This window comes from Aquila chrysaetos, chromosome 10 (genome assembly GCF_900496995.4).
Source record: "Aquila chrysaetos chrysaetos chromosome 10, bAquChr1.4, whole genome shotgun sequence".
In the NCBI taxonomy this organism is placed as follows: Eukaryota; Metazoa; Chordata; class Aves; order Accipitriformes; family Accipitridae; genus Aquila; species Aquila chrysaetos.
The window spans coordinates 12,568,151-12,595,899 of record NC_044013.1 but is presented as its reverse complement, the minus strand read 5'-3'; the positions used below and the strand labels follow the sequence as shown (position 1 = coordinate 12,595,899).

The 27,749-nt window shown below is 54.4% G+C and overlaps 1 protein-coding gene across 1 annotated transcript; it reads left to right on the top strand.

Annotated features, from left to right (window-relative positions):
• MASP1 (MBL associated serine protease 1) lies at positions 1 to 26,727 on the top strand. Its single transcript, XM_030029153.2, is given in 12 exon segments — positions 1 to 44; positions 47 to 207; positions 2,260 to 2,485; positions 10,498 to 10,675; positions 10,937 to 11,068; positions 11,571 to 11,767; positions 12,084 to 12,231; positions 12,739 to 12,857; positions 13,685 to 13,763; positions 18,309 to 18,446; positions 19,500 to 19,574; positions 24,129 to 26,727. Coding segments are annotated over 12 exon segments (2,367 nt in total). The 5' UTR covers positions 1 to 26; the 3' UTR covers positions 25,025 to 26,727.
• The last annotated feature ends 1,022 nt before the right edge of the window (positions 26,728 to 27,749 follow it).

Here is a 27,749-nt window from a genome sequence, read left to right as displayed (position 1 = left end):
TGCAGGCAGGGGAAGGCGTGACCTGCATGGAAAATGCCAGACAACTCCAGACGCACACACACATAGGCGCACACACGCTCACAAATCTCCGGACAGAGATAAGGCGGACAGCGGAGCGTTTGGAAGGAGGCAAAGCCGTCCCCCGCAAACCAACCAGCGATCCTCCGCGCCAAACCCGCCGGCGAACCCTCCCGGCAGCAAAATGAGGTGAGTACCTCCGCGACGGGCTGACCCCGGGGTCCCGCACGCCGTGGTCTCGGGGCAGGGGGGCCATCCCGCCGAGGAAGGTTTCCCTCTGATGACCGTGGCTTCGGATTCCCCATCCGCCAGCGAACGAGGCATTGCTCATGCCTCGGCTTCGTGCCGCAGCCCGGCTTGCGTGCTGGCATCCCGGCAGAGCCGAAGGGAGCCTCGGGCGACGGGCACGCAGCTCAGGCGTACCGCTCTGCCGTGGTCCACGGGTGAAAGGTGCGAGCGAGGCTGGACGCGCTGCACGGGCTTCAGGTTTCTGTGCACGCCACGGTCATTTATCACTTTTACGTGAGGTTAAGACTTTCCTGGCATGGGAAAGAAGTTTGATGTTGTTTTGCCTCCCCTGTTTAAAGGGAAAGCAGAGAGTTGCGCCAGCAAATGGCCTGTTCGAGTCGAGGAGGTGATGCCCATTTACACCAGCTGAGCATCCAGCCCCATGCATGTACTCTGACCAGAGGAGAAACAGATTTTCCCTTAGCACATTTTTGTGGTTTCAGACAAGCTGTCAGAAAAAGGCATGTTCAACCTCACTCTGCTTGAAAGAAAAATCGATCCAAATTTCTCAGCTCCCATTAACTTTGCTTCGTAATGAAGAGCTGGGAAAACTGATGGCACTACACAAATGACCCCCAGAATCTACTGCCCTGGTTTTGAAAGAACACAGACAGGTTAAAAATAATCCACTTATATAGCTTCAATTTCCTCATGAGCATACCTAAATCAAGCCCTGATTTTGAAACCGGGTGTACGTGTACATGTGAGTAGTTCCAGCGTCTGCAGTACTCACCTACAAGCCTTTGCCAGGCCTTAGTACCTATTTTAGAAAGCGGAAATTTTCATCTCTAATGGCTCTAATTTCCTGCACATTTCTTTTCCTTTGTACGCTCCACTGGGTGTAAAGAGCCTGAGGTCTGCTCCTCTTTCTGGGTCCCATGCAATGGCACAGGCTTTTGTGTTTACATCTCCAGCACAGGCGGTGTTCTCCCCTTCCACAGAGAAATACTCGGTTTATGCTCCCTTTCACGCTCAAATGGAGCTCGAGGCTGGTGCGAGATCAGCTGAACTGCTACTGATTTACCTGTCCTCTTTCCCCTCCTCTGGGACAAACAAGTTGGTAACAAGTTGGGACAAACTCTTCAGACTGAGGTTTTTTAAAAGCTGAGTTTGATGACAAAAGATCTCTAAGGATCTCAACCTCTGTGTGCTTCTCCATCTAGGGTGAGTGGTACCCTAAGAATTGAAGAGAAAAAGAAGAAAGGAAAAGAAAGGAAAGGAAAGGGGGAAGGGAAGGGGAGGGAAGAGGGAAGCGGGATGAGGGATGAGAAGAGAAGAGAAGAGAAGAGAAGAGAAGAGAAGAGAAGAGAAGAGAAGAGAAGAGAAAACCAGAAAATAGTGGAGAGTAACATGCTGGGTTACACTGCTGGGGCCCCAGTCCATCCTTGCCCAGCTGCAAAGATGTGTGCTGTTTATTGAAAGTCAACAATCCCAATTTGGCATGATGAGGCTAAGCAGTAATAATAATAATGATACTTAGCAGTTATTGCCATGATGTTTTCATTAAACCGATTTAGAAAGCGTCATTATTTTATTAAGTATCCTTATGCTTATTCTTCCATTAAATGAAGATTTGCCCATCAGAGCCCCATTAGTTAAAGGATGTGTTGCCAGCGGCTGCTGTTCCCAGAAGCATGAGAAACACCGAGCTCCTGACGGACCCCAGAGCTCGCTGGGAGCTGTGGAGGTGCCTCTGCATTGCACGTGGCCCCTGCGTCACTCACCTTTCAAGGGGGCTTTCCCCTCCTGGGAGCCACGTGCAGCTCCCACCCTCACCTCCACCTCCCTGCAGCTTGGCGGGGGTTTTGCTCATGGTGACACGGTGCTGCACCTCCTCTCCCAGGCATTTCAAGTGTGTGACCTTACATGACCCACTTGGGAAAGGAGACTGAGCCCTCAACAGGTTTTGGCATTGCCAGAGTTTCATTTCATCTCCTTCCATGTGTTTTCCAGGTACCCCCTGACCTGGTCCTTTTGTGCCTTGCTGCTCTCCACGGCAGATGCCATCGAGCTGACGGACATGTTTGGGGAGATCCAGTCTCCCAACTTCCCTGATTCCTATCCCAGCGACTCGGAAGTGACGTGGAACATCTCTGTGCCCGACGGATTTAAAATCAAGCTGTATTTCATGCATTTTGACTTGGAGTCATCCTACCTCTGTGAATACGACTATGTGAAGGTGAGCTGTGATATCACGGGGCAAATGATGGGGTAGACAGCAGACCTGTTTGGCCAGCTGAGAGAGGGTACTGCTGGAAAAGCTGGGAACAAACTGGTTTTCCCCATTTATTGGGCACAGGAGTTGTCAGTCCAGTGGACAACGGGGAGAGCACAGGTAAGCTGACAGCATCCATTGGACAAACAGTGAGTGGACACCAGATTCAGAGCTCACCCGCAGAGGACCAGATTTCTGAAAGTATTTGGACACCTAATTCTCATAGGACCCCGTGGGATTTATACACCTACGGGCTGATGAAACCCCTGTGGCTAAACCCCAGCCTGTGCCACACTGATGCCAGCCAGGTGCAAGGAGGACCCCTGATTTGGGCACCCTTTGCCAGGCCATGGCCATGGGTGCATCTTGCAGCCAGCCTGCATCCCTGGCCATGGCTTGCAGGCTCTTGGAACACCATGTCCACCCCCCCAGGGAAGCAAAAGGGAAAGGTTAGACCTGAGCTTGAGGCTGCAAGTTGGGGTATGCAAGCAGAGCCTCCCACAAGCCGCAGGGCACAGACCCAAAGGCTCCCTTGGGTTCAATGCAAACCCATTTCACAGCTGAGATATAGAAATTTTGGGGCCACTGCTGGCAAATACCTGCAGCACAAACAAGCTGTGGAGGTTCCCAGGGAGCTGTCATGGCCAAAACCACAAAAGATTTCAGTCTGCTTCATTGCTGGGCAGTAACCCATCAGAAACTGCAGTGGACCACACACTGCAGTGCCACAGAGCATCCTTGCCTCTTGCACCACAGGTCTGTCCAAGCAGGGCTCTCCTTCGCATCCAGGACAAGCTGGGTTCTCCGTATCTTTGAACTTGGTCAGGTTTGGTACTTTCTAGCAGACAGCAGTAGCAAGCAGGTGCTTTCTAGGTTTGCCTGGCTGAACATGCCTTACCCCATCGCCCAGCACAAGCCTCACCCTGTCCCTCCTCACAGAGGCAGGTAGAGGTTGCACCCAGGTCTGGAACTGCAGAACTCAGCCCTGGTGCTAGCTGCCAGCTAATTTAAATTATTATTTTATTCTTGCCCTAAGAAAACAAAGCAAACATTTGGATTTTTTTTCCTCTAGGGTCTGTTGTTCACTGCTTTAATTTCCCCTTTGTGCTGGCACTCATTCTGCTACTAACAGCTCTCATTGAGCTTTGATTAGTTCTTTCTGCTTCTCCTGGATCTTCTCCAAGCACAGGGGCCAGGGACATATATAGAGATATATTGCTTTAAAAACCCAATAAGCTCAAGGAGCAGATTTGTTGGAAACTTTCCCCATTCCAGGCTTTACCCCTCCTCCTGCCCTTCACCCCCTGCTCATTTTTCCTTTTTCATAAGGCTCCCTGTTATTTGGCCATAGTGCCAACTTGGCACCATAGCTCTCCCTGCCGCTGGATTTCCATAAGAAGGCGGTATTTTTCACGGAGATTTAGATCTCAGCTGTATAAATTTGCTCGGGGCTGTAACTCAGCTTGCGGAGCCTCCACCACAGAATTACATTTGAAAAGTGCTGAAAATGGATGGATTACGGAAGATCCGTAGGCTACTCTGCTGGGTAGGGGTGCAATCTTGATGCCGCTAAACCACCAGCTTAGAAAACATTGAGAACAGCAAATGACTCCATGGCTATTTTCCTCCTTGGGTCTGTATGTCCAGCCTCTGTCTGCATCAGCGCAAGACTTAAAAACAGCATCAGCCCACCCTTTGACAGACGCCAACAGTGCATGGCTATAGAACATAATTATAGTCCCAATACATATAGATGCTTCTCTGTAATACTCTGCCAGTCCCAGTGAAGATGCTCAGAAAGCCACAGGTGGTATCTCTGCGTTCAATGGCACCTAATGGATTCCCCCTCCATGAATTTGTACCAGTGCTTTCTGAACTCATGGGCGACTTTAATCCCTGAAGCATCCTGTGGCAGAGAGTTGCACAGGTTAAATATATGATTATAAGCCTCGGCATGTGTGTGAAGAAACACCCTCTTCTTTGTTCTGACCACGGGTCTGACCGGGCTCTCCATCAGGGTCTTCATCATCTTGACTGCCATAAGAAGGAGGAAAAAATGGGTGCTGAAGAGCCCCAATGCAAGGCAGGGACCCAGCTTAGGACAGGCAGAAAGCTGCCGTGCCCTGGCTTTTGCTTTCCTTACCTCCTTGGCTGCCCGTGCGCCCGAGCTCTTGAGCAGTGTAGAGTCATCCTTAGTGGCAAGCTCAGGGCGAGCCAAGATGTAAACCCACGCAGATCTCTGCCTCCGGGGTGGTCTTCAGAAGGGAACAGTTTCCAGAGCTCTGAAACAATGGCTAATTAAAACAATAGCTGTTTATTTATATATATACACACATAGATGCATGCGTGTGTGTATATATGTAAAAAGAACATGGCTCCTAAAGAAATGTTCACAAGCCAGAAGGCTTGTTTGTACAAACGAGGATAGCAGAGAGAGGGAGTAGTACTTCAGTAAAGAAGTGAGCCAGGAGGAACAGCCACCCCCAAAATACCCACCCGAAGAAGCCCCATGCAGGTAGGAAACACGAGCCACATGCTGCCTCGGGAAGCTGAGCTCCGGGCCCCGGCGTGTCAGAAACAGCCTCTCCCCGGGTTTTGGATGGTCGCCCTCAGCCGCCTGCCAGGTCCAGGGGGTCGTGGAAGGAGCAGCCATCCACGCTGGGCTTTTGGCTCCTGCCCTCTGCTGTGCTCCTCTGCAGGCTCTGCCCGGCTCATGGCTGTCCCCAAGGAGCTTATTTGGGGGGTTCCTCATCTGCGGGGGATCTCACCGTGGTTTGCCCAACTCCTTTCTGGGGTCACCCAGCACTGAGCACTTTTGCACACAAGTCTCCAGCACTGGCCCGGGGGACCCTGAAAGCCATGGCCGTGACCCTGTAATCAGGTTAAGTGACTTGACTGGAGTCACTGAGGAGCACTGTGGCAGAGGCAGGGAGATGGGAGATGAAATCCCAGTGGAGCAAGCCCTTGCTGGCTCACAGTCCTTGTGGTGTTACATGTCTTCATCCCAATCCCTACCACTGAGTCCTGATTCAGGATGGCACATGCTTGAGACCTGGCAGGTTTCAGCACATGCCACAGGGCTTTCCCTTCACTCCTTCAAGCCCAGGAGCTGTCTGTGATGGGTCTCTCCAACTGTGCGTGGGGGCAGGAGGGCAGAGGGGTCCGTTACACTTTGTGGGTCTGGTGGGTCCCATCTCCTCTGACACAACCCAGGTCTCCCTTGGATGTACCCCTCCATGTTGTGTCCAGAATTCTGCCCACATGTGGCACTTGGGATGCTTGCTTTTCTGCAGCTGCTATTCACACCGGTGTCCCCAGGGAGGATCTGTGCCCTGGGGTGCTCACCCAGGCAGGACTCCTACTAACCCCATGTGTGGGTGCCCAGGAGTTGGCCAGGCATCTCAGGCAAAACCAGTGGCTGCAAATAAATTTGCTTGGGGGTGGCCAGGGGCCCAACCGAGTGTAGGAGGCAGTTTTTGCCAGCCCTGGTGAGGGGCTGGTGAGGGGAAAACAGGGGTATGGACCAAGCTGGGGAGGCAGGGCTGCAGGCTGAGCATCCGCTAGTGCCGCCGCCCCAGAAAGCGGCACTTGGGAAGGGGTATTATGAAAGATTTGTGATGTGGTGGAGCTGCGTGCCCCCAGGGTTTGGCACGGTGTTTAGGGTGCATAGCAGATCGGCTTTGCACGCGGCATCCTGGGCTCGCAGTGTGCCATCCCCTGCCACGGGCGATTCCCATGGGGCAGGGCTGTGTGCTGCGCTGTGCCAAGCGCTCGGCAGCACTGTCCCCAGGGACACCCTCAGTGCTTGACACGGCAATGGCAGGGGCCACGCAGGGTCAGGGAACGAACTCCATGCTGCATTCAGGGCAGCGCAGGGCTGCGAGAAGGGCGCACGGGACACATTTACACCTTCCCCTGCTCAAAGGGGAGGGAAAAAGCACAAATCAGGGCTTGGCATGAACTAGGGGATCAGGAGAAGAGTATCCTCTTTTGGTGCTGTCAGCTGGCATCAGCCAGGGGGTAATCCATGCCCCGGGGCTGTGGGGTCCCAAGAGGAGCACCACAAATCCTGGGAGGCAGCTAGGAAGAGGGAAGGGCCCGGGGCTTTGCTGCTCACCTTTCCCATCCTGTTGGCTCTGCACAGAGGAATCTGGTGGCACTGGCCACCCCCTGCACCGCTGGGGACCACAGTCACCCCCCTGTGCAGGGGAAGGAGGAAGATCAGGCATGGGAGTGAGCCAGCAGCTCCATCATCACCCCAGCATCACGCCTGGGCTCTCCTTGCACCCCCAGCCCCCCCCCAGGGAACAGGCCTGGCCCAGAAATAGGGCATGTGGGCTCAGCAACCCGTGGGACAGGATGGTCTCCAGATGCTGAGCCAAGTCCACAGCAGGGGAAACCAGCCATCCTCCCCTTTCCCCCACAGCACAGCTGCCATGTATGTTCCTGTGGAAATTCAGGAGCTTGTTTGCAAACGAAAGGACCCTTAATGTATATCAGGGAGAGGACGCATGCATGTTCGGGAGAGGATCTCCAGGAGACCTAGATGGAGGCTCCTGCTGGGGCTGCCCCATCCCTGCCTCATTTCCAACAGTCAGCAGCAGCAGCATCAGTCATTTTGCAAAAAAACCCCGTTCATCTGGGTGTTGCCTTCTTGCGTGTACTCTAACTGCAAGGCGGCTCGGCAGGGGCTGTTTCATGCCCTTCCCTGTCTCTGAGCGTCTCCTCCCTATGTCATGTTCCCAGTGTCTTCAACCCAGCACTGCGATTTCTCTGCCTAATGAGCCATTTATATATATTACAAGTGGTATGTTTGGCCTTCATCAGTCCAATTAGTGCATTCCTGGAGGGCTGGAGGGGGGGGGGGGTGGCGGCTGCATTTCCGTATTGCCGGCTGCCTGCTCCTCTCCGGCAGCAGACACTGAACCGCCGGGCCAAATTCCCCTTGGTGTTCGTGGCGTTCCGTTAACCCGCTGCAGAAGGTATCTCTGGAGCATCGCTGCTCAGGCACCCCCAGCAGCCCATGACCTGGGGCAGCGTTTCTTTCCTGCCGAGCTGGGGCACCCCAGCTCCTGCCTTCTGCCCCAAAGGGGGAAATCAATATGGGGCAGAGGGGGGCCACACAGCTTGGGTCACCACTTCTCTTAGCCACAGCCCAAGCCAAAATGCAAGGGGACAGAGCCACAGCTGGGGAGGGATCCCCTTCTGCCTCCATCCAGAGGGGCAGAAATCTTAACGAGGGAATGAAGCGGCAAGCGGAAACAGGGAAGACGGCAGGAGGCAGTGGCAAGGGTAAATTTAAGGCACGAGAGTGTCGTTATATTGTATTTTTCAAAGGAGGATTCTTTCAGCGTATTTTTACAGGGAATTTCTCTGCGGCAATTGATATTTCCCTCAGGGACACATCTTCTCTAGTGAAAACGTCGACATCGTGACCCGAGAGGGAGAAACTCCAAACAAACAACCAGGATTTAATTACCAGCCTGCTCACTGGATGTAAATGATCTACGAAAAAGTATACAGTCCTCAGCAGAAGCAGCAAATATTAGCCAGGGATGATGACCTCTCTGTTTAGTTTACTGCTGGAGGGCTGTCTCTGCTCCCTGTGGCTCAGGGCATGGGACCCGTCACAGATAAGGGGCTGTGGATACCTTAGGCGAGGAGAGCACAGCTCTCCCGGGCCTCATCCTGCCACTCCAGGGCTGTATCCAGGGATGCTGGGGGCAGTGTTGGGACTTGGCCCATGGCAGGAGCATCCTTGGGCCAAGACACGGGGCCCCAGGGAGGTTTTCCCGCGCTTTGGTGATGCTGTGCCGTGGGTCCTGCACCAGCTGAGGCTGGAGGAGAGGGATGGGAGCTCACACGGTGACTTGTGTGTCCCTGGAGAGGTGACAGCCACCGGTCCCGCATAGAGGAACTGGCTGGAAAGTGCTCCTTTCCACAGCTTCCCTTAAAAAAACGCATTTTCTGCAGAAAAGGCTGTGTGCCACACGCTCACGCTGCCACAGCCGAGACATCGTGTCGGGGCCAAAATGCCATTTTCATTTGCTCTTGGTGATGGTGCTCCCGTTTTTCAGTCTGAAACGCTATTTCATTTCATGGATTTAAAAGAGATTCTGAAGCACCACAGTATATTTCAAAGGGATTGAAACCAGATGAATCCCAAATTACTTGTTTTCCTTTTTTTTTTTTTTTCAGAATGCTATTTCACAAAAAAAAATAAAATTCAATTGGGTTTTTGTCCCAATGCAGGGCGCGTGTTTTTCTCCAAATTCTCAAAATTTATCATCGGAAAGTCTCTCTCTTTTCTGGCCAGCTCCAGCTTGTATGAGAGGATGGAAAATATCTGGAGGCAATGTCAAGGCATGCTGAGTTACCATTTCCACGTTGGCTTTCCCTGGTGTGAGCGAGTTTCCGCCTGCTTGTTCAGCCCTGGGAAATTTCCCTTTTTAGCCCCAGACCCTCCCCGGCCAGCGCATCCCGAGGGTCTCCAGGAGACAGGGATGCAGCTGGAGGATGGTCTGGCCTCACCAAGGCCACGCAAGCCAGGGATGGCATTGCAACACCTCCGGGACCCCGTGGGTCCCTGAGCAGGCGGCTGTTTTCCTGGGCATAGGCTGGGGGGCTGCATGCTTCATCACAGCCTCAATAGCATTGGCTTGGCATGAGCTGCGGGAACTGGTGTTGTGGTGTTCATAGCATTCCTCAGCCGAGGGGTTATTCATATTCAAATCTCCTGGGGGAAAGCAGGCAGGGTGCTGGGAACTAGCTGGGAGAGGTTGTGGTTGGGACAGGGGCTGGGGGTGGGATTTGCAGGAGAAGGAGATGGGGTCAATGCTGAAATGGTCCTGGGGAAAATGGCAAAGGAGAAGGAAGGGAGGGGGTTTCCAGGGAAAACTGGACTTTTCCACAGGTATTACTGTGCTTTAAGGCACAGGCAAGGCTCTGCTTTAAAGGGATGCACATAGAGGCTAGTGAGCTGGCATGACAACAGGGCACACTGGCTCATTTGTCCCCTCCTGTAACCCTCTGGGCACGTGGCTCCGAGTCCAAACAGTGCCTGGCACTGCAGGTCTGGAGCCAGACAGGGACCCTGGGTGGCAGGGATGGGACAGCGCTTGTCCAAGCCAGCCCAGGGGACAGAAACGCCATCCAAATTACAGCTGCTGCTTTGAGCTGATGCAAAACCAATGGGCAGGGGCTTCTCTGGTGTCCCAGCAGCTTCCCAGCAGCACAGCCCTCACACAGATGCTGCCGCCTGGATCAGCATTTGGACTGAGGGAGGAGGCAAGGGGGAGCATCTCAGGTACCGACAGCTCTGAGTGGGAACCACACAGCCCAGGGCTGATTTTCACACTCCTTCTTCAGCGCCTCCTGCCCACGTCCTCCCACCTCCCAAACAGGCTCCATCCGTGCATCCTCCCCTTACACCCCCCAGCTCCTCCCTACATCCTGGATGCTACCTGCTCTCTCAGCATCTGCTTCAGAGGGAAACCACAGGCAGGATTGGGCTCACCTGAGTCCCTGTGTTCATTTCGCAGAAACCATTTAATTGCTTTACTGCAGTTAACGGCATCTCAGAGAGCCGAAGCAGTGGGAGTCAGACCTGCCATGCTCTGAGCATCCCCAGGCTCCTTCAAGCTTGGCTGCAGAAGGTGAGGTGAATGCAGCGGAAATGGCTGGAAATTGATTTTTAGGGCCAAGGCAGCTCCAGCAGGATGGGGCAGCCAGGGGTGCAGAGCTGCATCCTTAGGCTGTGGCCATCAAAGGCTGCCAGACGGGCAGCCTGCCCCGTGGAGACACTGCTGAGTCCTGGAAGGGGACAGGCTGGGCAAGCGCAGGCAGAGACCTGAGCTCTCAGATGCAGAGCGTGACTCCAAGCCCAGCCTGACCTCCCCCAGGAAAGCACCGTGGGCTCTCTGGGCTTGCAGACACCCAAGCCCTGCTGGGCGCTCACCCGTTCTTTCTGCTAACAGATTCAAGCTGAGGACCAGGAGCTGGCAACCTTCTGCGGCAGGGAGACGACAGACACAGAGCAGGCTCCTGGCCAGCAAGTGATCCTGTCCCCAGGGCCCTACATGGGGCTCACATTCAGGTCTGACTTCTCCAACGAGGAACGCTTCACTGGCTTCGATGCCCATTACACTGCCGTGGGTAAGCAGCTGTTAAGCCTGCAGGACTGGCTTGCTAGGGTAGCACAAGAAATTTCCTAGGATCACATCCCAGGGCAGCCTTGGGGACGCTAGCAAGAGAAGTCCTTGTGTGCAGTCCTTGGGCCATATGGGACTTGCTGGGTGCTCGTGTGACCCGCCATGTGGGACAACTAATTTCTCAGTGCTGTAGCAAATGTCCCCATGAGGAGTGATGCGTGGGGGGCTGCAGGGTGACCGCCCTTCCTTGTTATCTCCATTCTAGATGTGGATGAGTGCCTGGAGAAAAGTGACGAGGAGCTGGCGTGTGACCACTACTGCCACAACTACATCGGCGGGTACTACTGCTCCTGCAGGTTCGGCTACATCCTCCACTCTGACAACAGGACCTGCAAAGGTACCACCCAGGCACAGCTTGGACATGGGGACGGTCACACAGAGGGGTCCCTGAGCAGGCAACAGACTTACCAAACGCAGGCAAAACTGCCCTCTTTTGCTGCCAGGAGGGACGAGGTGCCTCTTCCCCTACAAACCAATAGCCTGAGACTGGAGAGCGCCCAAGGCCTGCACTCCTTTTGCATAGGAAGGAGATGTGGTTTCTCCCATGGGCTGCGCTCCTCAGCTAAGCGCTATAGACCTTCTCAAGTCAGAGAAATTAAAAGGTTTGGTCTCTGCTCTGAATCTGCATCATGTAGATTAGCTGGGATTAGCGCTCAACCCAGGACCTCTATACCACAGGAGTATTTGGAGGTTGGCTGTGTGAGGTTCTTCTTGCAGGGACCCATATTTGGTGTCCATGGACCCACCCAGCAGACCCCACTCCACTGGGAGGGCTCTTGAGTATGATCAGGCTGGGATGTGGCTGGCAGGGCCCTGAGCGAGCCATGGCTGTGTTTCAGTGGAGTGCAGCGACAATCTCTACACCCAGAGGAGCGGGGTGGTCACCAGCGCCGACTTCCCCAGCCCCTACCCCAAAAGCTCGGACTGCCTGTACCGCATCGAGCTGGAGGAGGGTTTCTTCATCACCCTGAGCTTCGAGGACAGCTTCGACGTGGAAGACCACCCCGAGGTGACCTGTCCTTATGACTACATCAAGGTGAGCTGGGCTCTGCACACTCCTCCTGTCCCACTCTCCTGTTGTTTCTCTGGTGATGGGACCAAAATTGCCCTGATCTAAACAGGGGTGATGAAGCCAGCAGGAGCCCTGTGCTTAACTGACCCCATGTCTCTTACCACATCTGATTTTGACCCTCTCAGCCAATAGTGACCCTCTTTCAGTTCACATCCCCCCCAACACGTGGTGCTTAAGCCCCACTGAACCCGCTGCAGCCCCATCCATTAGCCTCAGGGTGAAGCGATCATCAGAGATCAAAGATCTCCCTCAAACCACCCACTCTTCTTTGCCTTGGCAGATCAAAGCTGGACATAGGGAGTTTGGCCCTTTCTGTGGAGAGAAGTCCCCAGGACGCATTGAAACCCAAACCAACAGTGTGCAGATCCTCTTCCACAGTGACAACTCGGGAGAGAACAGGGGCTGGAAGCTGGCGTACACAGCAATTGGTAACTCCTGCTGCTTTTTTCCATTTGTTGGGCTTGGGCAGTGAGAAGGGCTTTATAAACCCTGCAGGTGGAGACCATGAGTTTGGTCGTTCATGATCCTGTCTTCAGAAAGGGTCTGTTCCAGGAATCACAGGAAAACAGGAATAAAATAACATGGAGCCCTCCCTTCAAAGGGTGCTTTTTTTCCATACATCAGATGGGCCCTGAAACAAGACCACATTGCAAAGCAGAGCGGTTTTGGGCAGGGTAATTGCACAAGTTACTGTTATTAGCTCCCAGCTTTGTAATGCCCAAAGCCAGGGTATTACAGACAGGAGGAAAGACCTGGAGCCTCCGCTCCTTCTAGGAGAAGAGCCTGGCTGAGCCATGCCAATGTAGGCTGATAGCAAGAGCAGGGCAGGGCTGCTCACACTCTACTATATGGACTGGGTGGCAGAGCTGGGACTCTATATTTCCTCCATTTACTCAGCTGAGTTTTGTTTTGCTTCGTTTGCTTTTTATTCAAAGGAAACCCATGCCCACTTGTGCAACCACCGATCAATGGGAAAATTGAGCCTTCCCAAGCCAAGTACACCTTCAAAGACCAGGTTGTCATCAGCTGCAACACCGGATATAAAGTACTGAAGGTATGGGGTGACGGTGTGGAGCTGGGAACCTGGATAAGAAAGGGAGGATCCTTCCTCCCAAATCCCTTGCATCTCTGGGAGAGTGAACACAACCCACACACCATCCTTACCCCTTTCCCAGGGGCAAGGAAAAAGCTTCCTCTGAAAGCCACCAACTTTCCTTTCCAAAGACACAGAGGAAAAGCCACCCTCTCAGCATCCCTCCGGAGCTGGCCAGCTCACAGCTCAGAGGCTTGGCACCTCTGCCAGAGAAAAAGCCAGCAAAAGCCCCGAGGGAGCTGCTGGAGCTCTGCCTGCTCCCCACCTCAGAGGGTCCTGGCTCGGCTGCCCAGGCAGCCCTGCAAAGACCAGCCTCCACAGACAGGGAGGTCCTCCAGGACTTTGGGACAGCTTCGGCAAGTCAAGGGGGCCGGGATTTTGGCAGGCCCTCTCCGGAAAACAGCTGAGAACCATGGGGAGCGCGGGTGACTCACAGGGTGGCTGTCTTCCCTCCAAACCAGTAGCCCGCTTTGACTTCCGACATGGATCTGGGTATTTCTCTGATCTCCTCCCAGCCTCATCCTTCATGCAGAGCTGCCTCCTTACCCATCCCAGCACCTAGAACAGGAATAAATGACTCCAGCTCTTTTGCATTCAGCATGCCACTAAGTTGCTGGCAACAAGTTTTTCATTATGATTTTATTGCAATTTTTAGCTAGAAAAGTCCTCTTCCAGGGGGGTCTGGATATATCTTGACTAAATCACCAAGAAATTGCCTTTTTGTGGAGAGATTAATGTCCTTGTCTTGTACATTGATGTTGGGTTTTTTGCTTGCATCTTCTGCACAGGATAACCTGGAAAGCGACTCCTTCCAGATCGAGTGTCTAAAGGACGGGACATGGAGTAACAAGATCCCCATCTGCAAAAGTAAGGACACCCTTCCCCACCCTGCCAATGTCCTTTTCCTGCTGAAATCATTTCATGCTAAAGGCAGCTGCCCTGCCAGAGCGGAGTTCCTTGCTCAGAGACACAAACCCAGCCAGAGAGGCTACGTAACTCTGCAAAGCTCTTTTGGCTCATTCTTGGATAACATAACGGGGCTCGCTCCAAATGCCGCAAGCAGGAGGTTGGTGCTTTTATTTAGATTACTCATATAACTTGATTTGCGAGCCGCTTTGCTGTCTCCCTGTCAAAGAGCAAGCCAGGCTCTTGAGAGCTGGCTCTGTTGGCTAAATCTGGGACAATTTGGGATAATCTAATTCCTGGTCCAAATTTCCTTCCCAATGGAGACTACTAAGACCTAGGGCATTAGAGATGTCCCAGGTACTAGCCTAAACTGGGCTCAGCTAAGTGAAAGGGGAGAGAAAAGTTGCCCAAATACTTACAAACCTTAAAATGGGAGAAAAGGGGAGGAGAAAGGAGATGCCATTTGAAAGGATGGGTGACGATTTTGGATCATCTCTCCTTTCATCTAACCCAGCTCCTCTCTCAGCTCAGGCTTGGGAGATGTACCTGGTAACACCTTTTCCCTTTCCCCCAAACACCCTCAGCCCTCAGGGAGGCTCTCACTGCTGCTCAGTCTGCTGTAAGGCTGGCCCAGAGAGGAGAAAAGCAGCAAACACACTCAGAGAAGGTCCCAAGACCTTCCAGGAGAGGCAGGATGAGATGCTCTCAAGGGATGTTGGGATCCAGACTCCTCATCCAGGCAGATCCATTTCTTTTCATGATATTGTGGATATTACCTTAGAAGAGTATTTCTGGAGTTTTAATTCATGTTTTCTCACTCAAAATGGAAACTGGGAGGCTCTCAGTCCTGCTAAATGGATTCATATCTGAAAGGGCTCCTTAGAAAGTGTGGGGTCAGTGATGCCTCTGCCCTACCAAAGAACTCCCCACTCCTATAACTCTCACTGCCACAGTCTCCCATTGATTTTATCCAGCTTGAACAGTGATCAGATAAAAATTGGCATTGTCTAGAAAAAAAGAACAAAAATCGAGGTAAATATTTTTAACCTCAAAAAGTATTATTTTTTGGAGAAAATTGGAATTATTACCTGCATTATTCCAGCTGGGCTGGAACTGATCCCTTCTTGTGTGATATGACTCACTATACTAAATTTCTAACACTTATTTTGGAAAACCAAGAAGCCCCTAAATGGGCAATTCAGGCCTCCAAACTGCAATGCCTCCCGCCCCCCCGAGATGTCTGAGAGAGCCAGGGCACAAGCAAAAATGGTTTTAGAAAGCAATGCAGAAAATAGAAAACTTCCCAGCCAAGGTGGATAAAATCCAGCTCCGTGGCCTGGCGAGGCTAAACACAAACCTCTGATGGCTTCTCCCAGCCACTGTCCCCAGGTCGCCCCAGCCAAGCAGAGCAACCGGGTCCCGGGCACGGCCGTGGCTCCGCCGGCATCCATGGCGGCAGGGCTCGCCGGGCACTCATTAACGATTTCTGGTGTTTTGGGGGCTGGGTTTCCTGCATGCCTCTCTCTGCTCATCTACTAATTGGGCTTTCTCTCTCTGCTCTCCTCCTTCCCCTCTGCTTTCGGTGCAGCTGCAGATAGAGCCGACAACCAGACAGAGGGAAGAGCCGGCTCGGAGCAAGTGGCCGCGTGAGGCTGGCACCGGCCGCGCCGCCCCGACGGGCAGCCTGTCTCGATGCCCTCTGATCTGTCCGGTACCCAGGGCAGGTCCCCTTTGCCCCTGGCCCAGCTGCCAAATCCATCTCCATGGCTTGTCTAACCGGCATGGCACTCTTAACCCCCCCACGCCTGGTGCTTTCTTAACTCCGTCTCGAGAAGGGGGAAGGAAATTCGGAGTCGAGCCCCTCTTTCCCACTGCCACGCAGCCCCACAAGAAGGGTGCCTGCCGGGCCCTGGCACTGCTGCCCGGGGACTGCGCGCTGCCGCCAGCTCCCGGCACATCCTCGCATCCCTCCCTCTCCACTCGGATGCCTCGGCTCCCCCTCCAAGGCGGCAGTTGCGCAAGGAGCGCGGCATGGCCGCCTGGCTGTTTGTTTGTTTGTTTGGATTCAGCCTCCTGCTGCCCTTCTTCCCCGGCCCAACGTCGCAAATAAGAAACACTCCTTCCTCTCCTCTCTCTGAGAGTCCTGGTGCCTTTCAGACCCTCCGGGCAAGGAGGCCTGGAGGATGGGTTGGCATCACCAGCCCTTTCCTGCAGGCACTGAGCCCTGGCACCAGCACGGGGGGAGGGATGCTCCTTCACCTCCCCTTCCCTCCCCACTGCTGGCCTGGCGGAGGTGAGGATGGGCTGGCCTCAGGCTGACTGCAGCTGAAGGAGGTCAGAGCCTGGTGTCTGGCCCCATTCATGTCCTCAAAAGCCCAGGGCGTGCAGCCTGGACTTCCCAAGGCATCAGAGGCTTCACTGGGAGGATGCTGAGATGTGGACCAGAGGCTGGGAGAGGAGGAGAAGGTGCGTGTTGGGGAGCTCGGTCCACCTCTGGTCCTACAAAGACGGAGATGCTAAATGGCCCCTTTCCCAAGGCAAAAGTCTGGAAAGCCTCGCGGCACAAACTCCCTCCCCTCACCCTTTCAGCAGAACCCGGGACGCCGGTGGGGCAACATCTCTGTGCAAGATCCCATTCTCCAGGCATCAGGCTTGCCCCAGGCCTGGGGTACACACAGGGAGGGGATGGGCCGTGCAGGCCAGTGGATGCTGCCCTGCAGCCATAACCAACCCCAGAGCAGGTGTGCCAGCCAGGCTGGTCCCTCAACATCCATTCCCTCCTTCCTGCAAGCCGCAGCATCCCCCAGCACCTTAGAAAGGTCCCACGGTTGCTGGCACCATGGCACAGGAGCACTGTGCACCCAAGCACCACGGGAAGACAGCAGGAAAGCTCAGGCCAGCTGGGGACCCCCAGAGCTGGTGAAAGGGGTCTGTGTCCCCTCCTCTGCCCCTCTGCAAGGCACAGGTACCCAGAGCCACCACCCAACCTGACTGCATCCACGCACCCATCCCATCACCTGCTATCCCTACGGCGGGGGGTGGAGAGGACCCTGGTGAACAGTGAGCTGCAGCGTTTTGCCATAAACCAGGCTTTTTTCACCCAAGCACGTGGTTAACCCTGAGCATCAGTACATGTCCCGGGTGCCAGCTACTGCTTCTAGTGAATTCTCTCTTAGTTAGTCTGGATCACTGCGTGAGGATTTAGGGCTCCTATCTTTGCCCCCTTCCCATCCTGGAGCACACGAAGACTCACAGAGCTCATGCCATCCCTGATCCACAGGACTTGCTTTCTGCAAAGTCACCCATCCCCTACTCAACCCCTCATCTTAAATGTGGCAGATTCCAGCTCCACAGCACTGCATTTCAGTGAACCGGATCAGACCCTGGTTCCTGCCCTCCCCTGGGGCAGATGCCCCAGGACGGGGCAGGGGGGAGCTGTACAGCATTGTCCAAGTGTGCTGTGAACTGCCCACATGGCAGGGAGCCGCAGCTCCCACGGGGTGTCTCCTGGTTTTGTTGGACAAACTACCTTGCAGCCTGGGGTCCTTCCTGGGGTGGGTGGCACAAGCCCAATCCAGGGGACAAGCTGGGGAGGAGAGGCTGGGCAGGGCACTGTGAGGGATGTGGGTGAGAAAGGGGACCATGGACAGGCCATGGGAAATGGCAATGGCACCCTAGAAATCCTTCTTCCTCCACCAGACCCTGAGCCCACACCAGGGATGGATGAACGAGAGCCAAAACTGCCCATGTGCTGGAGGATGGAGCAGGTGGGATCTCACCCACATCTGCTGGCCTTCCCCCCGCCTGCAGACCAGCCAAGCCATGCTCTCAATGTCCCTTACCTCCTGCCACCACAGGACAGCTGGGACCTAGGGTTGCTCAGCCTGATCTGTAAATGTTTATCAGCACTGTTTGGAGAGCAAGACCCAGAGCAGGAGGGATGGGGCCGTGCTCTCAGCAAAGCCCTGTGCATAGAGGAGCACTCCTGATGCATGGCGTAGGTTAGTGAATCACTGCCTGCTTTTCCCTGCCCACTCTGAAGGGATGCAAAGACATACTCTTGGACCATCTCTCAACGGATCTCACCTGCCGGAGCAGGTTTCTTGCCCTCTCAAAGGTGTAGCAGAGAGATCTCGCACTAAATGAAGTGCACAGAAGGGGCTCCCGGGACTGGGGTCTCCACCAGCATGAGTGGTGTTGGCCATACGGCCTGTGGGTGAGCCGTGCTGCTGGTGTTCGGCGGTGCTGCCCGCACGCCCTGTCTTTGCAGGGTGGCCGTGGTGGGGCTTCACGGGGCCAGGCTGCCCTGCCTGGGGACGGCCTCCTGCTGCCATCTCAGGCCGTGTCAGGCTGTGCCCCCTGCAGTGCCCCAGAGAAAGGGGATACAGGGCTATATGGGCCCTCACTCTGCCCCGTAGGACCACCATCACGTGCCTGCCCGCTGGCTGGCTGGACATCCCAAGAAAACAGCACAGGGCTCAACCCCCCTTCTGTGTTGGCTTTCAGTTGCTGACTGCAAAGCGCCGCTGGAGCTGGAGCATGGCTTTGTCACCTTCTCCTCCAGGAACAACCTGACCACCTATCGAGCAGCCATCCAGTACCACTGCCAGCACCCCTACTACCACATGGCCCCCAACAGCACCGGTGAGCAGTGGGGCCGGGCCGCATCCCCACGGCGCGGTGCGGGTGGGTGCGTGGCCATGCGTGCGTGCGTTTGCAAACGGGGGGAGCTTGGGATGGCTGCTCTGGGATGCTCTGCAAGCAGCAGGCTGTGGATGTAGCCTACACACATCATACCCTGCGTCTACACCGCCTGGATTGTCAGACTGGCCGCATCCTGCTCCGCAATGAGGTAGGATGGAGTTAGCACTGTCTGGTACTTGGCGTGTGTGTTTCACAGCCTTGGCAGAGCAGTGTGGTTGTTGTTCTGCACTCTGCCTTCTCACCCTGCCATCTCCTCTCTACAGCATACGAAATTTTCTGTGTCTCTGTGAAAGGAGCTGCTGCTGGAGAGAGGACCACATCCAGCAGCCTCAGAAAGGGCTCCACAAGGCTCCCCATCCCAGTACCCAAATGCCAAGCATAGCCAAAGCTGAACAGATAGCAGTGGGATCATGGCAGACTGAGTTTCCCCTTTATCACCCTGGTCCACGATCACAAAGACATCACAAGGTGCTTTGCCAGGCACAACATGTCTCTGCGCCCTTCAGACCCAGATCTGGGCAGTAGCAAGGGTGTGCACACACCCCAGCCCTTCTTCCTCCTCCTCCCTCAGCAAGCACAGCCAAAGGATTTCCTCACATTCCTGTCTCCCTGCTCATATTCCCGTCTCCCTGCTCATATTCCCCTGCACACCCACTGGCCCCGCGCATCTGGTCCCAGCATCCCTCACGCATTAGCGGAACAGGCGCTGGCAGCGTTAATGGGGCAGCAGCTGCCAGCCGAGGCTGAGGGCGCAGCACAGCCCTCCAGACAAATCAAGGCAATGAAACCGAGGATGGTGGCATGTCCCCTGCATGGGGGCAGGGCTGCCAGGCCCCCCGCAAGGAATGGAGTACAGCAAGCGTAAAAGGGAAGTCACCTCCTGCTCTAGAAAAGGGTTCAAAAGGTCCTGACAGCTGGGCAACATCTCCTCGCTGCAAAAGACACCCCGTCATGCCAGGGCCACAGCCCCGCTAATGCTTTGTTCTCTTCTAGCCACCTACACGTGCGATGCATCAGGGGTATGGAGGAGCGAGGAGCTGGGGACCAAGCTGCCATCCTGCCGACCAGGTACTACTGCTGGGGTGGCCGGTTCCCACGGCAAAGGGTGCGGAGCAGGGACATGCAGGGGGAGGATGCCTCCATGCCTGACCTGAACTGCTGCTTCCCTAGGCAGGGACCCTGTTCCCTGGTGGCAATGCCGTATGCCTAGGCTATGTGTATCCAACTGCTTCAGTGTATGGCCAGGACGGTGATGGGGACAGAGGCTTCCCGCTCTCCCAGCTAGCCCAGACAGTCAGGGTGCAGTGGTGGCACTGGGCAGCAGTGATGAGGGCATGTGTCCCTGGCATTGTAGAGCAGCAGTGGGGTCACAGCCATCTTGGCTGTCAGGGCTCACCAAGCTCCCTGCTCCAGCAGACAAAGAAACCAGCAGCCCCAGGGCAGACCCCACTGGACACGTTCAGCCCCCCGCATCACCAGAGATGCTTGCAGCCAAGGGCAGAGCATTACCTGCCCAGTGCCACTGGCTGTCAGCTCCCATTAGCAGTGTGTCCGCATGCAGAAGCAATTAGCACCTCTCCAAGCCTTGCAGAAAAACCCAGCCACTTTGCAGGGAAGGAAAAGTCCCAAGCCTTTGAGCAGTGGCAGAAATGTTTGCAGCCAGCAAGTTTCCAGGCCAGGCGCCCACTCAGGATTAAACAAAAGTCCCCGGGACGTTGGCTGGCCATAGCCAAGTGTGGGGCCAGGTCTGGCTGCCAGCCAGGGCAGCTGGAGGCAGCTCCGGGTGCAGCTTGTGGTCGGATGTGCAGGGACAGCTCTCCGGAAAGGTGCAGGGATCTGGCTGCCGTGCAGCAGCTGCAGCTGCAACCACGCTGGGGTTCGGGAGCTGGCTCAGCCCCATGGAGGGTATCTGCTCTCCGGCCATGCTGAGGGACTACAAGGCCAGAGGAGGGACCCCCTGAGATTCCCGGCATTCTACGGAGCTTCAAGACCAGGGCTGTGGCTGCTCTTGATGCAGCGGCTGCTCCCTGCATCTCTCCTTGATGTTTCAGCCTGAACTAATTTGAGCCGGGAGCATACGGGGACATCTTTTGGGGCCATAGCTGCTTTCATGGGCCATTTCCAGGCCTCCTGATTAGTGACAGAAGTCAGAGAGGCTTCAGGAAAATGGAAAATCCCAGAGAGAGGGTGACGCTCTCCTGAGATCGGGATCTGCAGGCAGCAGCTGGCCAGCTGCTCTTCAGATCTTTCCCCGTGTCTCACGCCACCTCCCCATCAATAGAAACTCCTCTTCCAGGCCACTCCGCGCCTGCCTCTGCCATTAGTGGGAGCATTTGCAGCCTGGTCAGCATTTTTGATATGTAATTTAATAGAATAAATATTTGGCTGGATGCGTTTCCTCTAAAACCATCTCCCTGGGACAGCCGTCAGCTTCGTTGCAGCAGACCAGCTGGGCTGGGCTGGGATGCAGGAATTATTTGCCCGAGCATGTTTTCTATTCCTTGCAGCACTGGGAAAGGCAGGGGAGCCCAGCGGAGCACACGCAGAGACACTCACCATGCTCCCTCCCTGCCGGAGTCGCAGCTTTCCTAGTGGCAGACCCCAGCCACAACAAATCCGCATTAGCATCTCCTGGTGCTCCTGCCCTGGTTGCAAGGCTGACTCTCAGCCCTGATCCCATCACCCTGGGGGGTCAGACTCTCTTTCTGTGAGGCTTTGCATCCTCCCCTTGCAGGACAGGGGGCATCAGGGCAGAGTCCTGGCACTTTCCAGGGAGGATGTGGGTTCTCTTTGCAGACTCGGAGGGATGAGAGCAGCACCAGAGCTGCTGTGATTCGGGACTCTTCCAGTTGTAGAAGGGCAAGCCCAAATCGGCTCCCACAACCTCCCAGCGATATCAGCACCCCCAAGCAACCTGGGAGTCCCCCTCCACAGTGCTACCACAGGCATGAACCAGCCCCACCATCACCGACTATGTCCCAAGGCTTAAGTTCCCCAGGGGCAGGATTGTCCCTGCCCACCTTGTCTAACCCTCTCAGAGCCACCTTCAGCATGCTGTGTCCCTCCTCTTCCTCATGCCATGTCACAACATCTGTATAAAGCTCCTGGAGGCAAACCAGGCAGCACGTCAGGGCTCTTCAGACATTAATTCTGGGTCTGTTGAGGAGCTGAGCAGAGGGATGCTGCTTTGACCGCCAGAATTGTGGTGAGGACTTGAGATGCAGGAGTAAAGCCCATGGTGCTAGGCAACATCCCACGGCTGAGCCTTCTCCAACCACAGCTCCTCGGGGAGGGCAAATGCCATGGCCATGAGACCACAGACCTCGTGACGGGTCTCAGAGCGAAGGGTGAGGCTGGGCTGATGTCAGGCTCCAGTCCTCCCACTGGTGTTCCCTTGGGTTTCTTGGCACACTGAGCAGGAGCTGGACAAGTGGCTGGATGGTCTGGGAAGGGCTGAGCAAGCTCACAAGCCACAGTGAGGCTGCAGGATTATTCATTTGGCCTTTCTGCTTCTGAAGTGGTGCGGACCCAGCCAAATCACTCCTGAAACTGAACTGCAAGGAGAGGAATTGCAAAGTGCAGGCTGGCCCTCAAGCCATCTCCTTGTCCCACATACCAGCTCAACTGTACAACAACCCTTTAAGTCACAGCCCTGTTTTACTGCAATCCAGGCTTGGCAGAAATCATAGCATCTGTCAGGTCTTCAAGACAGCAGAAGGATCCCTCTACTTGCCCTTCCCTAAGGAATCCGGTAGCACCATGGTCCCCATCTGGAGCACAGATCACATAGATGGAAACCAAGACTAAGGTCTGATACTACTTACAGTCCTTGAAGTCCCACCCTGGCTCACGTGTTTTGCTGAATCCATGCCTGACTTCAGTGTCAGATGTGTTACAGCTTTGGGGTAGCTAACCCTGGATGAAAGCCTCCTCGGCACCATAGCGTGCTATACACAATTCTGACTGTCCATATTCATGCGCAGTGGGCAACAGCTCACTCTTTACATCAGATGAGCCTGTTATTTGCAGGGTAAATCCTTCAGCCTCTCTGGAGTAGAGGTCCAGCACATGGGACCTTGGTACAAGCCCACCCTTTTCATCAAGGGCTCTCCACCTCCCTTCATGACAGGGCCATGTGTGCTACAGCCCTGCCCTGACAAGTACCAAAAGGTTGACCCTTCCCAAGCTCAGTGGAGACTCTTTGGGCCTGAGACACACCCGGGCTGGTAACCAGAAGTGTGCCTAGAAAGTCCATGGTCTCATGGCCAAAAGCATTCACATTGTCCTTTCACAGCCTAAAGCAAGGGTGAGGAAGGAGAAGGCAGCTGGGAGGCTACATTTTTGGAGCAAACTTTTGGGACTAACTGGGCCTTGACTGCCCGTGACCAAACCCAGAATGGACTCCTGCAGAGCCAGGACAGCAGGAGCAGGGAGTTCCCAGGTCTGAAGATCCCTCCTTCCCTGGTCCAGCATGGGGTCTAGTGGCTCAACTTGGTTTCAGTCTTGTCTCATTGCCAGCAGAAGAATGGCCTGTTCTGGGCAAGCTGCCATAACTGTGGGAGCCACACAGCCACACTCCAGGGTGCATGAGTGCTGGGGAGATGCAAGGGGAGTTCGGATTCTCTGCCCCACCATGAAGGTATTGCAGGCCACAAACGTGCAATGATGGATGGTGCTGAGCAACGTCCATTCATCATTGCGGGTAGACTATGCCAAAAGCCTAGCGATACCTGCTCGGACAGCTGCCTGAGATCCTCCCTTGGGTCCCCCACGGTGCCATGTAGAAGCAGATGTCAGGACTGAGGTTTCCATGGGCACCTGGGGAAAGGGGGCCCAAATCCTGGAAACCAACAGGTTCTACCGACCCATAGACAAGACACTTCTCTAATCTATGCCTCATTGTCCACATCCGCAGAAAGCATGGGACATCCAGAGGGCTTTTTTTAACTCTTGGAGAGCTGGACCCAATTGTCCTGGGGCTGTGAGCAAAGAAACATGCTTTGTGCTCCAAAAGTATTGCTCATACAGCAGAGATAGCACTGAGGTCTCCTGGTTTCATGTTTAACCCTCAGGCGTAGAGAAACATAGGGTGGCTCCCACTTCACAGAAGAAACTGGACAACCCATGCAGGCTTCAGACTGGCCTCTTTGTCCATGACAAGCTTCACAAGAGCTGAACAAGGTCACCCCAGCATCCTCACAGAAGAGCAATAGATTGCCCCTTTTCCAGGAGGGCAAACCGCTGCTACCAGAAATGGTTCCATCAGGCAAGTAAGACACAAAAGGAGCTGGGGCTGTCTTTAGTGAGCAAAACCCTTCAGGACAGATGTGTTCCTTTCCCAGACGTACCTCCAAAGACCTGTTAGCATAGGGGATGGGGTGTAATGCCCAGCCTACTCCAAGCTCTGAAGCACACTCTGCCAGAAGAAGGTAAACATGGCAGGGAGGATGGGCTTTGTCCACTGAGAAAAGGAGAAGAGTTGCCCTCTATAGAAAAAAAAGGCACAAGTGAGTGTTTGGTTTGAAGATAACCAGCCATGTGGCATAATCTACAGGAATGTCCCTTTTCATTTGTTCCCTAGATAAGTGCTGGGAGTAACTGTCCTGTCCTTTTTGTCCCCAGTGTGCGGCCGGCCAGCTCGCCCTCTGCCTGGGATCATCAAGCGCATCATTGGCGGGCGAAACGCAGAGCCCGGCTTCTTCCCCTGGCAGGCCCTGATTGTGGTGGAGGACATGTCCCGGGTGCCCAATGACAAATGGTTTGGCAGCGGGGCCCTGCTCTCAGACTCCTGGGTGCTGACAGCCGCCCACGTGCTCCGCTCCCAGCGGCGAGACAAGACCGTCATCCCTGTCTCCAAGGAGCACGTCACTGTCTACCTGGCCCTTCACGATGTGAGGAACAAGATAGAGGCCGTCAACCGGACAGTGGAGAAGATCATCCTCCATGAGGAGTTTGACATCCAGAACTACAACCATGACATCGCTCTGGTCAAGCTGAAGGAGAAGGTGACCATGGGGAATTATGTCATGCCTGTCTGCCTGCCCCAGTTTGAGCACGAGCTGGAGGGGCCTCACCCCAACACGCTGGGGCTGGTGGCTGGCTGGGGTATCTCCAATCCCAACATCACGGTGGACGAGATCATCAGCTCGGGCATGAGGACACTGTCCGACATCCTGCAGTACGTCAAACTGCCGGTGGTGCTGCATGCAGAGTGCAAGACCAGCTACGAGTCACGGTCAGGGAACTACAGCGTGACCGAGAACATGTTCTGCGCTGGCTACTACGAAGGTGGGAAGGACACTTGCTTGGGAGACAGCGGGGGAGCCTTTGTCATCCAGGACCCGGGAACCCGGAGGTGGGTGGCCCAAGGGCTGGTCTCATGGGGTGGCCCAGAGGAGTGCGGCAGCAAGCAGGTGTACGGTGTGTACACCAAGGTCTCTAACTATGTGGACTGGGTGGAGAAGAAAACAGGCTCCTCAGAGAGGTGGACATTTCTGGACCCAGAGCTGGAGAGTTGAGTGACTAATCAGCCTGCTGCCGCAGCTCCCTTTCTTGTTGTTGTTGTTGTTTAATGTACTCCAGACTCTGGTCTTTCGCAAGCGGTAGCCACGATGCTCAGCACACGCCAGGCCTTTGCCAGCCCTCCGCGTCATCTGTTTCGCTTGGTCCCGCATCCCTTCTCTTGCGCTCTTAGGAAATGCTTGCTAGGGAGCTGGGGGAAGGGAGCGAAGGGCAAGAGCTCAGCCGGCATCCTCAGCTTGTGCTGCCCATCTCCAAGCCTCCACACTCCCAGGAGCCTCCCTCCAAGCCAGGACAAAGGCACAGCGTTGGAGGCAGCATTTCCCTGCCACCAAAGATTTGGGCCGTGCACAGAGAATTGCCCCCATCCCCGGGGCTCTCCGGCCAGATCTTCCCATCAGACAACGCAACTGCAGGAGCTACAGAGGCTACGGACAGTGCAGGTAACTCAGCTGGGCAGGCCTGGACCTCACAGGTCCCCCACGCTGTGGAACACCTTTTCTGTGCAAGGAGTAGTGAGAAACCCCTGAGGGTTTACTATTATTTTTATTTGCAGACAAACATCCCTGCCTGATGGCATCTCAGGTGATGTCCACCTGGCCCTGGGGATGTGAGGATGCATCCACATTAGCCCTAAACTTCAGCCATGGCTGGAAAGCTAATGGCTGCCAAGACGGCACCAATCCAAACGGGCTACCCTTACCCCACCGTGTGGGATGGGTGCCCCACAGATGACACAAGGACAGGGAGCAGGGTTTGGACTCAGTGTCACCATCACCTCCACCCACCAAAACTTCTCTGACCCTCCATCACCTCAAGCCCTTTCCAGTCCTCTGCCCAGACTAGCTCCTGGAATGGTTTCCAGCCACAGCGGACCTCCCAAGGAAAGTTTTCCAACACACAAGACAGCATCACATCTGCTGTACCTAAGCAATACTTATTTTCAGCAGAATAATTCCAGATAAAATGCCCTTCCTTGGGGTTTCACCTCTTCTTTAGGGGCCTGGGTAGTCCTGCATGGCAGTGTATTTATTCTTGCATGAACTTAGTCCCTTTTAACTGCCTTTAAGGCCATTGATTTGGCTGATTGACAGGTTACTGATGGTGTTCATGGCTCCCCTGGCCTATTGCAGGTGTCCAAGTCATTCTAGACCGACCCCAACTCTCCTAACACACCAGAAGTATTCATGTCTCCCCAGCCTCCCTCCATGGCCCATGCAGACAAGCAAGCCCCACCAAGGAACAAGGTCAGGTGAGCTTGTCTTCCTTCAGCAGGGACATCATCTCCTTCACTTGCCAGCAAAGCCCTCCTATAGCTGTAAGCAACATGCAAAAATTGCCTGCTGTCCTCTCTGCATGCCTGTAGCCTCCTTTGGGCCTGTCCTCCTCCTCCTCCTTTGGTTTTGCCATGCAAGGAAAGAGTCAACAGTGAATGAACTACTCTGCCATTTTGCTATCGTCCAAAAAGCCATTTGTAGAGCACGTAGAGGAGCAGAAGGCCTAAGGAAGTTCAAACTTGCAGACACGCTAAGAACTGTACTCTTGGTTATGTCATGTAACTGCAAGGTATTTTTATATATATATATATATATATATATATTTCTTTTTTGATACTACATTCTGTAAAATATCCAATGTCATGTAAGGATGGTTCTGTGTAATCTTCCTCCTGAGATCAAAATAAAACTTTGATATATAGTGAGTTTGTGCCCTGAGGCTTTTATTCCAAGAGGAACATGGTCAAGGCTGGTTGCTATTCTCTGCCACGCAGGCCTGCGCTCCCAGGGGGATTCTCACACTGTCCCTCACCCCAATGGCTGCTCAGCCATGGCCCGTGCAGCTTCATGGGCTGAGACAGACCCTGACCAGCCATGAATACAAATTGCAAAAAATGGCAACAGATGAGATCCTGTCCTTCAATTATTTATAGCCTTAGCACATCACTGAAGACGGGGGTGGTGGCAGGAGGAGAGTGCAGCAACCTGTATGCTGAGAATAGCAATTAAATCTGGGTTCAACTGACATGCAGAAAAAATAACAGGTATGTGACTTTTGCTTTAAAAGGGGTGAAAAATCAGCCCATCCCCGCTAGCTGTTGGACTGAGAGAGCGTGTCTTCACAGCAGAGGCTCTGCAGCAAGCACAGATGGGAGCTGAGGCAGGGACACAGCTCTGCTGGGCATCTCTTCTCTGCATCACAGGCTGTGAAAATCCAGCCTTTGGAGAGAGCTTAAAATCATGGGCGCTGTTTCCTACCATGTGCCTGGATCCAGGGCTAAGAGCTGGGTTATTGATCTGTATTTTCCTATGGCACAGAACTGAAATAACAGCACCAGGCTCCTCTGGGTTGACAGCAGGGAGAAAGGCAGCAGGTCTGGCTCGCTCACTCACAGGTCTGCTAACATGTCCAGAGACATCAGAGGGATGAAGGGGAGGAGAGAGAAAAAGCAAAATCAAGGCATGGTCCCCTGAGCATTAAACCATCATCTCTAGGATCTGAGCCTAGACAGCTCCAGGGCAAGTTAAAAAATATTGCTGCCCTATAATAGACCAGTCAAAAATACAGACTCTCCTCCGCCTCCCATCAATAGCTCTGCCGGGAAATCCCTGACGCAACCCAGCCCTCGCCCCCTGCTCACCAAGCTGCTGTGCTGCCAAGTGCCAACCCTTGTGCCTCGTGGCCGCTGCATCTGGCTGGAGGGAGGGCTGGGAATGGGCAGCAGAG